This window comes from Eurytemora carolleeae, unplaced genomic scaffold (assembly GCF_000591075.1).
Source record: "Eurytemora carolleeae unplaced genomic scaffold, Eaff_2.0 scaffold534, whole genome shotgun sequence".
Taxonomy (NCBI): Eukaryota; Metazoa; Arthropoda; class Copepoda; order Calanoida; family Temoridae; genus Eurytemora; species Eurytemora carolleeae.
Genome location: NW_019396436.1, coordinates 277,172 through 291,272, shown reverse-complemented (window position 1 = coordinate 291,272; position 14,101 = coordinate 277,172). Strand labels below are relative to the sequence as shown.

At 32.6% G+C, this 14,101-nt stretch overlaps 3 protein-coding genes across 5 annotated transcripts in view; 2 read left to right on the top strand and 1 right to left on the bottom strand.

Moving 5' to 3' along the window:
- Window positions 1–3,098, bottom strand: part of LOC111703305 (tropomyosin) — a 57,212-nt gene extending 54,114 nt beyond the window's left edge. For all 3 annotated transcript variants that reach the window (XM_023475203.1, XM_023475205.1, XM_023475206.1), the window contains exon 1: window positions 3,015–3,098. The gene's annotated coding sequence lies outside the window, so the exon portion shown is untranslated. The remainder of the gene's footprint in view (window positions 1–3,014) is intronic.
- LOC111703307 (TWiK family of potassium channels protein 7) lies at window positions 1,558–13,430 on the top strand. Its single transcript, XM_023475207.1, has 8 exons — window positions 1,558–1,649; window positions 1,801–1,879; window positions 3,043–3,156; window positions 3,885–4,004; window positions 6,009–6,109; window positions 6,327–6,439; window positions 7,726–7,813; window positions 13,157–13,430. The coding sequence occupies exons 2-8, from the start codon at window positions 1,826–1,828 to the stop codon at window positions 13,413–13,415; spliced, it is 849 nt and encodes a 282-aa protein (XP_023330975.1). The 5' UTR covers window positions 1,558–1,649; window positions 1,801–1,825; the 3' UTR covers window positions 13,416–13,430.
- On the top strand, window positions 9,751–12,211 carry LOC111703308 (acidic leucine-rich nuclear phosphoprotein 32 family member B). The gene is made up of 3 exons (XM_023475210.1): window positions 9,751–9,861; window positions 11,204–11,322; window positions 11,678–12,211. The coding sequence occupies exons 2-3, from the start codon at window positions 11,236–11,238 to the stop codon at window positions 12,026–12,028; spliced, it is 438 nt and encodes a 145-aa protein (XP_023330978.1). The 5' UTR covers window positions 9,751–9,861; window positions 11,204–11,235; the 3' UTR covers window positions 12,029–12,211.
- Window positions 13,431–14,101: the final 671 nt, after the last annotated feature.

Sequence of the window (14,101 nt, the reverse complement as noted above, 5' to 3'; positions counted from 1 at the left end):
GACATTCAATCCAAGCCCTGAAACTTTATAAATTCAGATATTCAGACCTTTTCATTGATATTAAATTAAAGTCCTAACACTTTATATTCAGATATTTAGTCCTTTTTAGGGACATTAAATACAGGCCCTGAAACTTTATATTCAGATATTCAGACCCCTTTTATGGACATTAAATCCAGGCCCTAAAACTTCATAAATTCTGGTATTCAGACCTTTTCATGGATATTAAATTCAAGTCCTAACACATTATATTCAGGTACTCATACCTTTTTAGGGACATTAAATCCAAGTTCTAAAACTTTATATCCAGATATTCAGACCTTTTTATGGATATTAAATCCAAAGTTCTAAATTTTATATCCAGGTATTCAGACCCTTTTATGGATATTAAATCCAAGTTCTAAAACTTTATATCCAGGTATTCAGACCCTTTTAGGGACATTAAATCAGTACATTTTTTTTAATCCTCTGTATTAATTAAGTAGTCCTTAACCTTAAAATTTGATAAGCATTAAAGTTAAGATAATTTTTGTTAAATACTTTACGTGTTCATCAACATTCTGTAGAGTGTTCCCAAGAAACATGGGAATTTAAACCCAAAACACAACTAAAAGTAAATTTTTAAAAATCCGATGTTTTTAAATAGGCAAGGTTTGCCTATCAGTGTATATAATGTATAGTGATATGATTATAACCTGGAACCAAGGGGAGTGAGTGTGGACGGATCAAAGCTTTCTCTATGGAACTGTTTGAATATATTTCTATACTTTGGTTTCCAGGTGATGGACTAAACACTAGGAACCACCAGTATTAAACATACACTGATTTATCAAGCAGTTCATAATTTATATACTGATTTTATTTTAGTTTTTAAACCCTGATAATTCATGTTTCTATATCGCCGTCAACAGTTTTGTGTTTCCTTCTTTCTTTAGTTATCTACACCTACACGATCATTTTTTTCAACTTTGGTTTACTAGAGATATAAACCTTGCTCATTCTAGGTTAATAAAACTATAATATTAGAATATACATATTGATTATTCCAGTATCCAAACTTTGTTAATTTAAGATCATTTTTAAAGTCCTCATATATAATTTTATTTCTGAAGTGGAACCCAAGAAATTATGGAATATGAATAAGATTGTTTGACTCAAGTTATGATTTTAAAAGAACATGAAACACAGCAATTGTGCAGTGTACACAGGCTCATTTCACTTTGATTTTCAAGCTTCTTGTAAAAGTATTTGCTTTATAACAACATGAAATACACACATAATATTGCTTAAATGTTTCGACAGTTATCTGGTTCTCACTTTGTAAACCTTTGAACTTCTATTTTTTAACCTTTGATATCCGAGATTCCAAGGTTTCTAAACCTTTCAAAATCTTTCTTGTAAACATTTTAAAACCTTCAGAATTCAATCCATTGAAACCTTCCAAACCTTAATATCTTACAATTCAATCTTTAATTGTTTTCGCCGTGTTTTCAGGTATTTCGCTACTCTTCTAAAAATCTGCTTGCTAAACCTTCATAATTTATTTTTGAACTTAAAAATATTTTAACTATTATATAGATTTTTAAAGATTATGTAAGAATGAGAGTTCTTTGGTTTAGCTTTGGATAGAAGAAATATTTTTTTTTTCAGTGAGTATTGGCTATAGCTTAATTTTTGAATTAATGATTTAAAAAATGAAACGTTGCATAAAAGATCAAATATTTTGGTTTAAAAGAAAAAAGAATTTTTATATTAACAATATCATTTTTTTGTAAATACTTCATTTATGTTTATTTTTAGCGAAGTCTGAAGGCTGAAGGTAGTTATGGGAGGGCAGTCATATGAGAGATATGTAAAGAAAGGAACACCATGTTGGAAGGTATTAACATTTTATTAATTAGAACATCATATTCAAATTTTCGGTAAATTCCTAGTATACGATTTTAAAACCCCTCCCCCCCGCCCCCCCCCCTTTCTATCAATTTTGTACATGGATCTCATGTAACCCATGGATATAAGTGTTCATGTGGCCGGAGCGCCTGCCCCCTAGTGTCCTGGCCACAGCGCTCGGCCCCATAGCCTGTCATAGCCGCAGAGCTCGTCACCCTAGCCTGTCCTTGCCGCAGCGCTCGGCCCAGAAATTGTCTTAACCTAACCTAACCCTAAAATAATAATATTTTTGCTGAAGAATAAGTGGTCATGCACAAAATTGATAGGAAGGGGGGGGGGTCCAAAAATCGTTTACTAGGACGGACCCAAATCTTCTCAATGCAATGGCTCAAAAGGTTTTCAAAGTTCAGAGTGAATACAAGAGAGGGAAGGGGAAGGGCAAGGACGCAGTGCCATCTAAAAACAGAAATATATGAATATCATTTTTACTCTTTGACTCTAAAGAACACTTTAAAACTGCTTTGATTCCCTTATTTTTACATTTAGTCTCCTCTACTACATTCAAGGAAAGGGTAGAGGATCGAGGATTTAATACATATATTAAAACTTACTGATTAGTGAAAAATCGGTAGTTGGCATTTAATACAATAAACACTCTTACATAAAGTAGCATGATATTATTGTCACTATGTTCACTGACGCAAATTTTGCTATACTAATTACTAATTACTAATTACTATTACTGGATTGAACTGGATTCTTTACCATATTTCTGTAAAATATATGCTAAATCAAGGTTGTAATGCAAGGAAAGTTATTTCAGAGGTATACGCATCTTTTGTACTGCAGTGTACTGTCTCTGGGCGATAATGTAAACACAAGACGGATGCCAAAGCCTGACATGGTATCCATCTTTCAAATAAAAAATCAATGAAATATTCTAGTCATAGGAAACTATTATGTGAATTATCAAAATTATCAAAATTTAATGCTTTTAACCTCCTAGGATTCTAAACGAACACTGATGCATCTATTCTTGTTTACAAATTCCGCCCAGAGAGAACTGGTTTCAAAATGTACGCAGGGTATACGCAACTGCAATTAACTTTCCTTGCATTTCTTACCTTGTGCTAAATCGAATAATGTGTACAGGTTATTGTGAACATTCTCTTCTCCCACGTGGGTCTCGTACTCCTTGTTATTGGCTACGCAGCCGGAGGAGCAAAGGTCTTCATGTGGCTGGAACAGGAAAGGGAAGAATTAGTGGTCAGTTATGATTTAATACTTATTTTGTACTGGGTTGCCTAAAAATTGAAGAAATTAGGGGTAGGAAAATTTCTGTGACAGTACAACATTTTTGGAAAATTAATGGATTTAATAAACTGCTACTATGCTCAGCCCTAGTACAGATGGTAGTTTTTGAAATCTATTTAATATTTAGGAAGCTTTAGATTTTTAGACTAGGAAACGATGCAGAGAATACGTGGATTGGATGTTTATATTTTAAGAAGCTCTGAAACTGTCCAAGACTAGGGATGTTGATGTTTATATTTTAGGAAGCTCTGAAAATGTCCAAGACTAGAGATGTTGATGTTTATTTTTTAGAAAGATGTGTAACTGTCCAAGAATAGGGCTTTGAAAATGTCCAAGACTAGGAATGTTGATGTTCATATTTTAGGAAGCTGTGAAAATGTCCAAGACTAGGGATGTTGATGTTTATATTTTAGGAAACTGTGTAGGGATGTTGATGTTTATTTTTTAGTAAGCTGTGAAACTGTCCAAGAATAGGGATCGATGTTTATGTTTATATTTTAGGAAGCTTTGAAACTGTCCAAAACTAGAGATGTTGATGTTTATATTTTAGCAAGATGTGTAACTGTCCAATACTAGGGATGTTGATGTTTATATTTTAGGAAACTGCGTAGGGATGTTGATGTTTATTTAGAAAGCTGTAAAAATGTCCAAGACTAGGGATATGGATGTTCATATTTTAGGAATTAGTGAAAAGTTCCAAGACTAAGGATGTGAATGACGCTGTTGATTACCTTAAACAACAGTTCTGGCAGTACGGTACAAATGAAATCAAATACAACTACACACGGAATGAGTTTAAGGTATCAATTCAGTATGGTGTACACTGTATGTGTACACAGTATGTGTTGTGTACACTGTATGTGTACACAGTATGTGTTGTGTACACTGTATGTGTACACAGTATGTGTTGTGTACATTGGTGTGTACACCCCAAAAGCATGAACTTATTTTTATCAAGTACATATTATTATTGTTGAGGGTCAAAATTTGTTATTACTAAAAATTGAAATATTACTCATGTTTAAACCAAATTTTCTCTATAAAAGTCAACCAACTCAACATTTTTGATCAGACAAAGAACATCTCTTGGTTCCACCAAATTGCCCGATCAAAATGTAAAGCTCATTGGTTAAGGAATTCATGAGTTATGATCGGACATACAAACAAACAGACTCACAGAAATTAATACTTTTTGTATTTAAATTTTTATGGATTTAATAGGACTTACCTATTTGTATTTGTAAAGGATGCTGTCTACCAAGATTTATATTGTATAGGATTTGGTATACGGAGATTTATTTGTATTTGTGTAGGATGCGGTCTACCAAGATTTTTATTTGTATAGGATGCGGTCTACCAAGATTTGAATTTGTTTAGGATTTGGTCTACCAAGATTTGTATTTGTATAGGATGCGGTTTACCAAGATTGGTGTTTGCATAGGATGCGGTCTACCAAGATTTGTATTTTATTAGGATGCAGTCTACCAAGATCTGTATTTGTTTAGGATGCAGTCTACCAAGATTTGTATTTTATTAGGATGCGGTCTACCAAGATCTGTATTTGTTCAGGATACGGTCTACCAAGATTTGTTTTTGTTTAGGATACGGTCTACCAAGATCTGTATTTGTTTAGGATACAGTCTACCAAGATTTGTATTTGTCTAGGATTTGGTCTACTAAGATTTGAGTTGTGTAGGATGCGGTCTACCAGGATTTTAATTTGTTTTGGATTTGGTCTACCAAGATCTGTATTTGATTAGGATGCAGTCTACCAAGATTTGTATTTCTTTAGGATGCGGTCTACCAAGAGTTGTATTTGTTTAGGCTACTAAGATTGGTAGTTGTTTAGGATGTGGTTTACCAAGATCTGTATTTGTTTAGGATGGATTATACCAAGGTCTGTATTTACTTAGGATGCGTCTCCCCCAAGTTTTTTTTTTGTTGAGGATGGAGTCTACCAAGATTTGTATTTGTTTAGGCTACGAAGTTTTGTATTTGTATAGGATTTGGTATACCAAGATTTGTATTTGTGTAGGATGCGGTCTACCGAGATTTTTAATTGTATAGGATGCAGTCTACCAAGATTTGTATTTGTTCAGGCTACCAAGATCTGTATTTGTTTAGGATGCGGTCTACCAAGATCTGTATTTGTTTAGAATACGGTCAACCAAGAATTGTATTTACTTAGGATACGGTCTGCCAAGATTTGTATTTACTTAATACAAAGATTTTTTGTTTAAGATGCACCAAGATTTATATTTGTATAGGATTTGGTATACCGAGATTTGTATTTGTGTAGGAATGCGGTCTACCAAGATTGGTATTTGTGTAGGATGCAGTCTACCAAGATTGGTATTTATATAGGATGCAATCTACCAAGATTGGTATTTAATTGTTTAAAATGCGGTCTACCAAGATTTGTATTTGTATAGGATGCGGTCTACCAAGATTGGTATTTGTATAGGATGCGGTCTACCAAGAATTGTATTTACTTAGGATACGGTCTGCCAAGATTTGTATTTACTTAATACAAAGATTTTTTTGTTTAAGATGCACCAAGATTTATATTTGTATAGGATTTGGTATACCGAGATTTGTATTTGTGTGGGATGCGGTCTACCAAGATTGGTATTTGTATATGATGCAGTCTACCAAGATTGGTATTTATATAGGATGCAATCTACCAAGATTGGTATTTTATTGTTTAAAATGCGGTCTACCAAGATTTGTATTTGTATAGGATGCGGTCTACCAAGATTAGTATTTGTATAGGATGCGGTCTACCAAGATTTGTATTTGTATAGGATGCGGTCTACCAAGATTTGAAGGCTTTGGAACGCTTTGTACTTGAGGCTGCAAATGAATATGGATATGATGGAACTGATGAATTCAGTCGAGATTTTAGGAAATCATTTTCATCATTCTTGAAAAATCTTTTTCAATGTTTACAAATGCTATAGTCTTTGAAAAAAACACTATAAAATCTTAAGACTTTTATATAAACTTTTACTAATTGCATTTTCCTAAATCTATTTATTAGTTTAGGATTATCATTTTCCTAAATCTATTTATTAGTTTAGGATTATCATTTTCCTAAATCTATTTATGAAAAATTGAATTAGTTTCGCAAGCTCCATACTGTTCACCATCACTATTATGACGACTGTAGGATATGGCCATATAGCTCCAAAAACTATGGCATCCAAAATGTTTTGCATTGCATACGCTCTTGTAGGTGAGTAATAATCGTATTTCGTGCAAAAAGTTTTTGTTTGTTAAATTTGGTCATTAGAAAGAAAATAGAGAATAGAATATATCTTAGAGTGGAATTTAATAAACAAAAGTTTAAAATGGCCATCTTGTTGTACTGTTTCCATACTGCAGGTGTACTTCACATATTTATGCTATATAACCTTTTGGGCCCTGGAATATCATTTCATAGAAAATCTCAAATTAATATGAACCAAATTATGAAATAAGCTGGTTTCATAATTGACCAATGATCATTTCAAATAGAATGTATGCCTAATTCTAAGCCTAATACCTAATTCATTTTATAAAGTTTATTTACAGCTTTAAAAAATTCGAAATTGAAATGGATAGTCTAGGGAACATACTGTAATAATGTATTCTACGGCATATAATTTGTGAACATTTACATGATTTGTACACTTTGAACTCACTTTCAGGCTGAAAGGGACTGAACAAATTCATATCCAGGGGGTATACTAAATTCCACTCTAATATATATTCTATTCTCTTTGTGTGAACCTCATAGACAATAGACATACCCTCCAAATAGGCACATACATACATATATATTACTTACTTATCGATTGACTACTTGTCCATTTTATGACTATTAACAAATTTTTTCAATATCTTATTTACATTTTTTCTTAACATTCAAAATTAACATGGCTTGACTTTGAAAAATTTATGTAAATTTTAAAATCTTCAACTGCAGTCCCTTTAACACCATATAGTATACATCCATAGAGAATAGAAAATTTATTAGAGGGGAATTTAGAGAATCTCTCGGTATAAATTTTTTCAGTCCCTTTCAGCCTGGAAGGGAGTTTAAAGTGTACAAATCATGTAAATGTTCACAAATTTTATGCAGTAGAGTACATTAATACTATATGTTCCCTAGACTATTCATTTCAATTTCGAATTTTTCAAGCTGTTAAATATTCTTTATAATGAATTAGGTGAATAAAAAACTTCATTTGATTTATAGTTATAACGGAAAATCATCGTTTGTAAAGTGAAAGGCATAGAGTCTATGTGAAATGATCATTGCTCAATTATGAAACCAGCCTATTCAATAATTTAGGTTTCTTTTAACATTAATTTTAGATTTTCTATAAACTGATATTCCAGGGCCCAAAAGGTTATATAGCATAAATATGTGAAGTACACCTGCAGTATGGGAACAGTACAACAAGATGGCCGTTTTACACTTTTTCTAGTAAATTCCCCTGTAATATATATTCTATTCTCTTTGTATACATCCTTAAGGAATCCCTCTGATGTTGGTGTTCATGGGGAAGATCGGAGATTGGCTAGCTGTTACATTTCGTTGGTTGTACAGTAGGATATTCTGCAGGTACAGTACATCTATAGTCTATAAATATAGTTGTAATCTCTGTTTGTCTATCTGTTTGTTTGTTCGATTATAGCTCAAGCACCCCAGGACCGATTTGCCTCAAATTTTGATTGGGTAACTCGGGAGAGCCACGGGAAAGTTCTTAGTTCCAAAGACCGGTAGTATACCATACATTTCCGCTGCAAGTACAGCATATTGACCATACAGTACATAAACCTACAGTACTAGGTGTTTCTGTAGGTACAGAAAGGTTTTATAAGAGGTAAAGTACAAGAACCATACAGTAGGGTATCCTGCAGTTGCAGATACAGTACATATACTATACAGTTAAGTATTTTGCAGGTACAGTACACTACATATACCATACATTAGGGTATTCTGCAGGTACAGTACATATACCATACATTAGGGTATTCTGGAGGTACAGTACATGTACCATAAAGTAGGGTTAAGTACATATACTATAAAGTAGGGTATTCTGCAGGTACTGTACAAAATCCATACTATGTAGGGTGTTCTGCTGGTACAACACATACCCATAGATAAAGATAGATTGCGCATAAGACGACATTTTTCATCTTGAAAGATATAAATGTACACAGATGTTTTAAAGATATTCCTATTATATAGATTAACTAGGTTGGTTGTGAACATTGGCTGTTCTTATGTCATTGAGTACTTGTGGTGTACATAAGTTCTGTAGAGAGAAATTTAAGTTAGTTTTTTATTCCTTCTCATGTCCTTCTTCACTTCTCGTCAATATGATATATTGCTCAGTGAAATATTGCTGTTCAAATAGTTTCATTCCCGGAGTTATTTTACACTCTATTATGAAATCCATTAAAACACCAAACCCCGCTTATCATTGAAGTACACTTTGACCCCTAGAAGTACGAGTTCGCGTACTGTACAATTCTTGGCGATTTTGCGTACATAAGCTATCTATGTTTACTTATTTATCCATGCATATACCATACAGTATGGTTCTGTAATTACAGTACTTAAACCATCTAGAAGGGTGCTCTACAGGTACAGTACATAATGCATACTGTAGGTTATTTTACAGGTACAGTATATAACCATACAGTAGGTCCATTAATCTATCCAACTGCCTGGTTATTCAATATTCATGTCTACAGATCTATCTATCTATCTATGTTTCTATCTATCTATCTCTATATCTGTAAATCTATCTATCTTTATATCTATCTATCTAGAAGTGTAAGATCTAATGGTGGTTCTGAATACACAATACAAATACATGTTGACACCGAATCTTTGATAAATTGCATTTGTTCAATTTGGAATAAATTATTCATCGAACAAATTCTGTTATTATAGTGACAAAGTTTTGATATCTGGAACAAATCATATTCCCGAATATTCCCTATGTATTCGATCCTCAAATTGAATTTTATTATTCCAAACCCTCTTCCCTCTCTTCTATGGAGGGGGACAAAAGAAGGAGAGGATATGGGGGGAGGATATTTGAGTTTTGAGAAGGTGTCATAAGAAATTTATGATATGCAGATAGGGGATTGTGTTCACAAGGAACGGGGTAGGGGGAAGGGGGGTTTGAAAATAATAAATATTTAGAGAGAACCGACTATTGAAAATAATCAAATTTAAAGAGTTGACGGATATCAGTATCCTGAAATTACGCGTATTAAGTTTAAGTAACTCAACATTTTTTATTTATTTTGTGATTTGAAGGAACTGAGCACTCTCTTCTAACTCTAATTTTCTATAACTGTGTATTCTTAGAGGGAAACCTTAAATAATTCATATTTCAGGAAGTGAATCCAGTTCATAGTTTGAAATATCAACACATAAGACATCAGATTGCATGATATAAGGATGGGAAAATTAGAATTCATAAAGAGTGAACAGCTTTCATTTCAATTTTATAAATATATAAAAATATTTTATTAGGTTTATTTAAATATGTTCTTTATAAGGTTGGGACCCTGTAACCTCGGCTTATTTTTGTTTTGTAACCCTGACTACTATTGGGTTCGGGGACTATACACCGGTGGACTCATTTGCAGGTAGAGCTTATATATGTACAATTCCCAAGGTAAAGAAAAGGTCCCGAGAATCTTTTATACTTTAGACTCCATTTTCACCCGTCAAATGGAGATTTGTCTTTTTTTTGCTATTAAATACTTTTTGTTGGGCTATATCGCAAAGTAGATATTAATGGAGGTTCAGTGTACTAAGTACAGCAGGTAAGCTGAGCCCAAAACTTAAGACAGGGTATCCTTCTGAAAACCAGTTTGAAAACCCGAGTTTCACGAATGGGGTTAGACAGTTTTGTGAATATCAATATTTTTGTTATAAAGTATTATTTTATTCAGTTTGTTTATATTCTCATTTTTTCGAATCTTTTAAATCAAAATCTACACAAATGTTAAGACCCCAAATGGGAAACTCGGGAGTTTTGTCCAACGATACTCTTTTAAATTTCGGGCTCTGGGGAAAACTGTACAACTTTAGAAAAACTGGGGTTATTTGTGTACGTATTCTTAAAAACGTAATTTTTCCAGCCAGTCTTTGTTTACTTTCTTATTTTTTGTTTACATTTTAGGAGGAAAATATCTATCTATCTCTCAGATCATTTAGTATTGATGTGTACGCCGGCAAAATGCCTACTAAATATATGATCTAAATATATGCCAAAATCGAAGTTTAAAACAAACCCCTGCAGACCCTGCAGACCCTGCAAATTTGATTGAACATATTCCAATACGAATAGGATGTACTCTATGAGAGATCATATATGATTGAACATATTCCAATACAAATAGAATGTACTCTATGAGAGATCAACTATGATTGAACATATTCCAATACAAATAGGATGTATACTCTATGAGAGATCAACTATGACTGAACATATTCCAATACAAATAGGATGTACTCTATGAGAGATCAAATATGATTGAACATATTCCAATACAAATAGGATTTACTCTATGAGAGATAATATATGACTGAACATATTCCAATACAAATAGGATGTACTCTATGAGAGATCAAATATGATTGAACATATTCCAATACAAATAGGATTTACTCTATGAGAGATCATATATGACTGAACATATTCCAATACAAATAGGATTTACTCTATGAGAGATCATATATGACTGAACATATTCCAATACAATAGGATGTACTCTATGAGAGATCAACTATGACTGAACATATTCCAATACAAATAGGATGTACTTTATGAGAGATCAACTATGACTGAACATATTCCAATACAAATAGAATGTACTCTATGAAAGATCAACTATGACTGAACATATTCCAATACTAGTAGGATGTACTCCATGATCTCGATGATACATGCCTCATCTAGTTTTTGTAACTTTTTTTCTTTAGGATTTGAAACCGACCCAAAGGCGTTTATTGTGATGGTTTTATCTCTGAGCTATCTTATATTTGGTATGATTCTAATCTCCATGTGCTTGAATCTTATGCAAGAGCAGATCATTGAGAAGGTAAAGAAACCTCATCCTAAAATGGAATCATTTTAATGTAACGGTTTCTAGGCTCAATCTTCGCCATTTTCTCTTCTTAAATTTGCAAACAATAACATACAAAAACATCGTTGATTTGTCTTTAAAAAATGTTCTCTTGATCGGTTTAGCCATTTTTACTTTTGTTTGGTACAAACGGACACACAATCAGACAAGCAATGTATATATAAAGAAGTAAAGGAAATTTCAGACCAATGAATTTAAAACTGGAACCTAATTTCAAGATTAGCTCAAAATGATTTATTTGTGCGAGTTTTGATTTTGTTTTGGATTTGCATGTATATTTTTCTCTTTTATTATTTTCTTTTTTTTTTAGTTTCAATGGCTCGCAAGTTCTCTGGGAGGAAAAGAATCTGATGAGGAGGTGGTGAAACTCAGTAAAGAGGGAATGGTTTCAGAAACTCCGCATGATAAAAATGGCAACGATCATGATTTTGGATCGAAGAAGAAAGACCCCGCGGCTGCAGTTGTAATCATCAATGAAACAGATCCAGATGATGATGGTATCGAAGAGATAAAGGATGAGGATGAGGAATCTAAACCTGAAGAAGAGGAAGAAAACGAGAATACTCCAAAAGATGAAGATGAAGAAGAGAAAGAAGATGATGACGAGAAAAAGGAAGAAAACAAAGGAAATGATAACGAAGGATTTGAATCCGATGAATAAATGACAAAAATGAGTTTGATTTTCAAAATAACTCGAATTCTCAAAGATTCTGTGATGAACAAAAATGTTGTGTGTTTAAAATAATTATCCGCGCTTTAATATTTAGCTTAAAGTTGATTAATCTGCGTATAACAGTATTCTATATGTATAGTTCAACCTGGAATAAATAGAAGATAAAAAGTTTTTACAGTTTTTTTAAAAAGTTTATTTTGTTCTACAGGAGCTGGTTACTTACCTCTAATCCCAATTTTTCTTATATTTTTATCTTTGCAACCTGATGACGTAGACCTTTGGTATCTAAAACTTTGATTTCTGCTAGATTATATATAGCCAGAGTTTGAAATATCGGGTTGCAAGGATATATTATTTGTAAAATTAGAGTTTTTTTTTGACTAAATCCTTTCCATTATTTCGACAACGCTTTATGGACACATGATTTTTTTATCATAAATCTGTCAGCAAAAATGTTGAAAATATTGTCCTGTATTTATGATAAAAAGTATTTGAATTCCTAGAAATTAGAAAAGAAAGTTCTAGAAAGAGGATCAAAGCTAAGCAAGATGTCAGCAAATCCCTAAAGTGCGGAAAAAGAAAATTCTCAAATATTTCTGAAAACATTTTAATAATTCATGAAAATACTGGAAATACATCCGATTCAACAGATTTGGAATTGAGAAGACATGATTTGAAATTTTTACGAATTTTTACGATTTCATTTGAGAGAAAAATTTGGCAATACATTACAGAACAGAATCGTTCAATTAAGATTCACAGAGGCCTAATACTATTGTTTTTTTTTAATAAATGCATAATAATAGGGTAAAGAAAAATAATAATCAATGAAATACAAAAAAATATATTTAACATATAAGAAATTTTCTGAATAAAATACAAATTTAAGTTTATACCAGGCTTAAAATATGGTAATATGGCTGATGTGAATATAATTATGCATCTCCTCCCCTCATCTTAAATCCCAACCCCCCTTTCTATAGGATTTACTCTATGAGAGATCATATATGACTGAACATATTCCAATACAAATAGGATGTAATATATATATATATATATGTTAGACGATAATTAATCATTTGTTTGCGCATTAAATTCTAATATTAAAACATCTAGATGTTGTCGAGCTCGCAGGCGAGATAGTGAGTTGCCTCCTGACGTGGATAGGAAGGGGCACGGCATCAACAACGACGAGGTGGGGAAGGAGAGGTATATGCCGACAGACCTGGTCATGGTTCCAATCATGATCAACCTCATGGTCATCTTCATTTTCATCTTCTTGGGGGCTCTCATGTTCTCATTTACGTCAGGTTGGTTCTTACTCTTCAAAATCAAAGAAAATCATTTAAATCGTGTTTTCAATGGAACAAAATAATGAGAATAAAAAATAACAAAACATCTTTATGCATACATGATTCGCAATAGCACCCTTATATCTTATCTGTGGAATTGATGTCGTCGTTATTTCAGTTTTCCTCATAATTGTGTCTAAAGAACAAATGCGCGTAGTTATTTTTAGAGAGAACCGACTCTTGAAAATTATAAATATTTAGAGAGAACTGACTCTTGAAAATAATAAATATTTAGAGAGAACCGACTCTTGATAATAATAAATATTTAGAGAGAACCGACTATTGAAAATAATAAATATTTAGAGAGAACTGACTATTGAAAATAATAAATATTTAGAGAGAACTCCCCCAAGTTACCAAGAAAAGTCTGTTTATTCTGCTGAAAGCATTCTGCCCAGGGAACCTTTTCCCTTCTTAAGAAACCATTTTGAATATTACTCTATGATTAGAAAATACCAGAAGTCAAGACGACCTCCCATGTTTATACGATTCAGTTTAGGAGAGGACTTTTTAGCAAAATAAAGGTGCTAATAGCACGCAACGATGTACTGGTATTTTGTCTGCCGTACTTTATCACGAGGTAAAAATTTCTTCTGCAATATAATTTTAGACTTCATTATTTCAATAAAAGATGGAAAGGCTACTTGTTTGCAGCTACAGGGTGTCCCACGAAACATGACAGTAGCAAGAAGAATTTAATGTCGTCTTT

Excerpts from the sequence above, each read along its gene's own strand:
- LOC111703308 (XM_023475210.1), top strand. The coding sequence starts at position 11,236 with ATGGTTTTATCTCTGAGCTATCTTATATTTGGTATGATTCTAATCTCC. Across the intron at positions 11,323-11,677 it reads AAGAGCAGATCATTGAGAAG|TTTCAATGGCTCGCAAGTTC; the intron begins GTAAAGAAACCT and ends TTTTTTTTTTAG.
- LOC111703307 (XM_023475207.1), top strand. The coding sequence starts at position 1,826 with ATGGGAGGGCAGTCATATGAGAGATATGTAAAGAAAGGAACACCATGT. Across the intron at positions 1,880-3,042 it reads AAGGAACACCATGTTGGAAG|GTTATTGTGAACATTCTCTT; the intron begins GTATTAACATTT and ends TAATGTGTACAG. Across the intron at positions 6,110-6,326 it reads GAATTCAGTCGAGATTTTAG|TTTCGCAAGCTCCATACTGT; the intron begins GAAATCATTTTC and ends AAATTGAATTAG.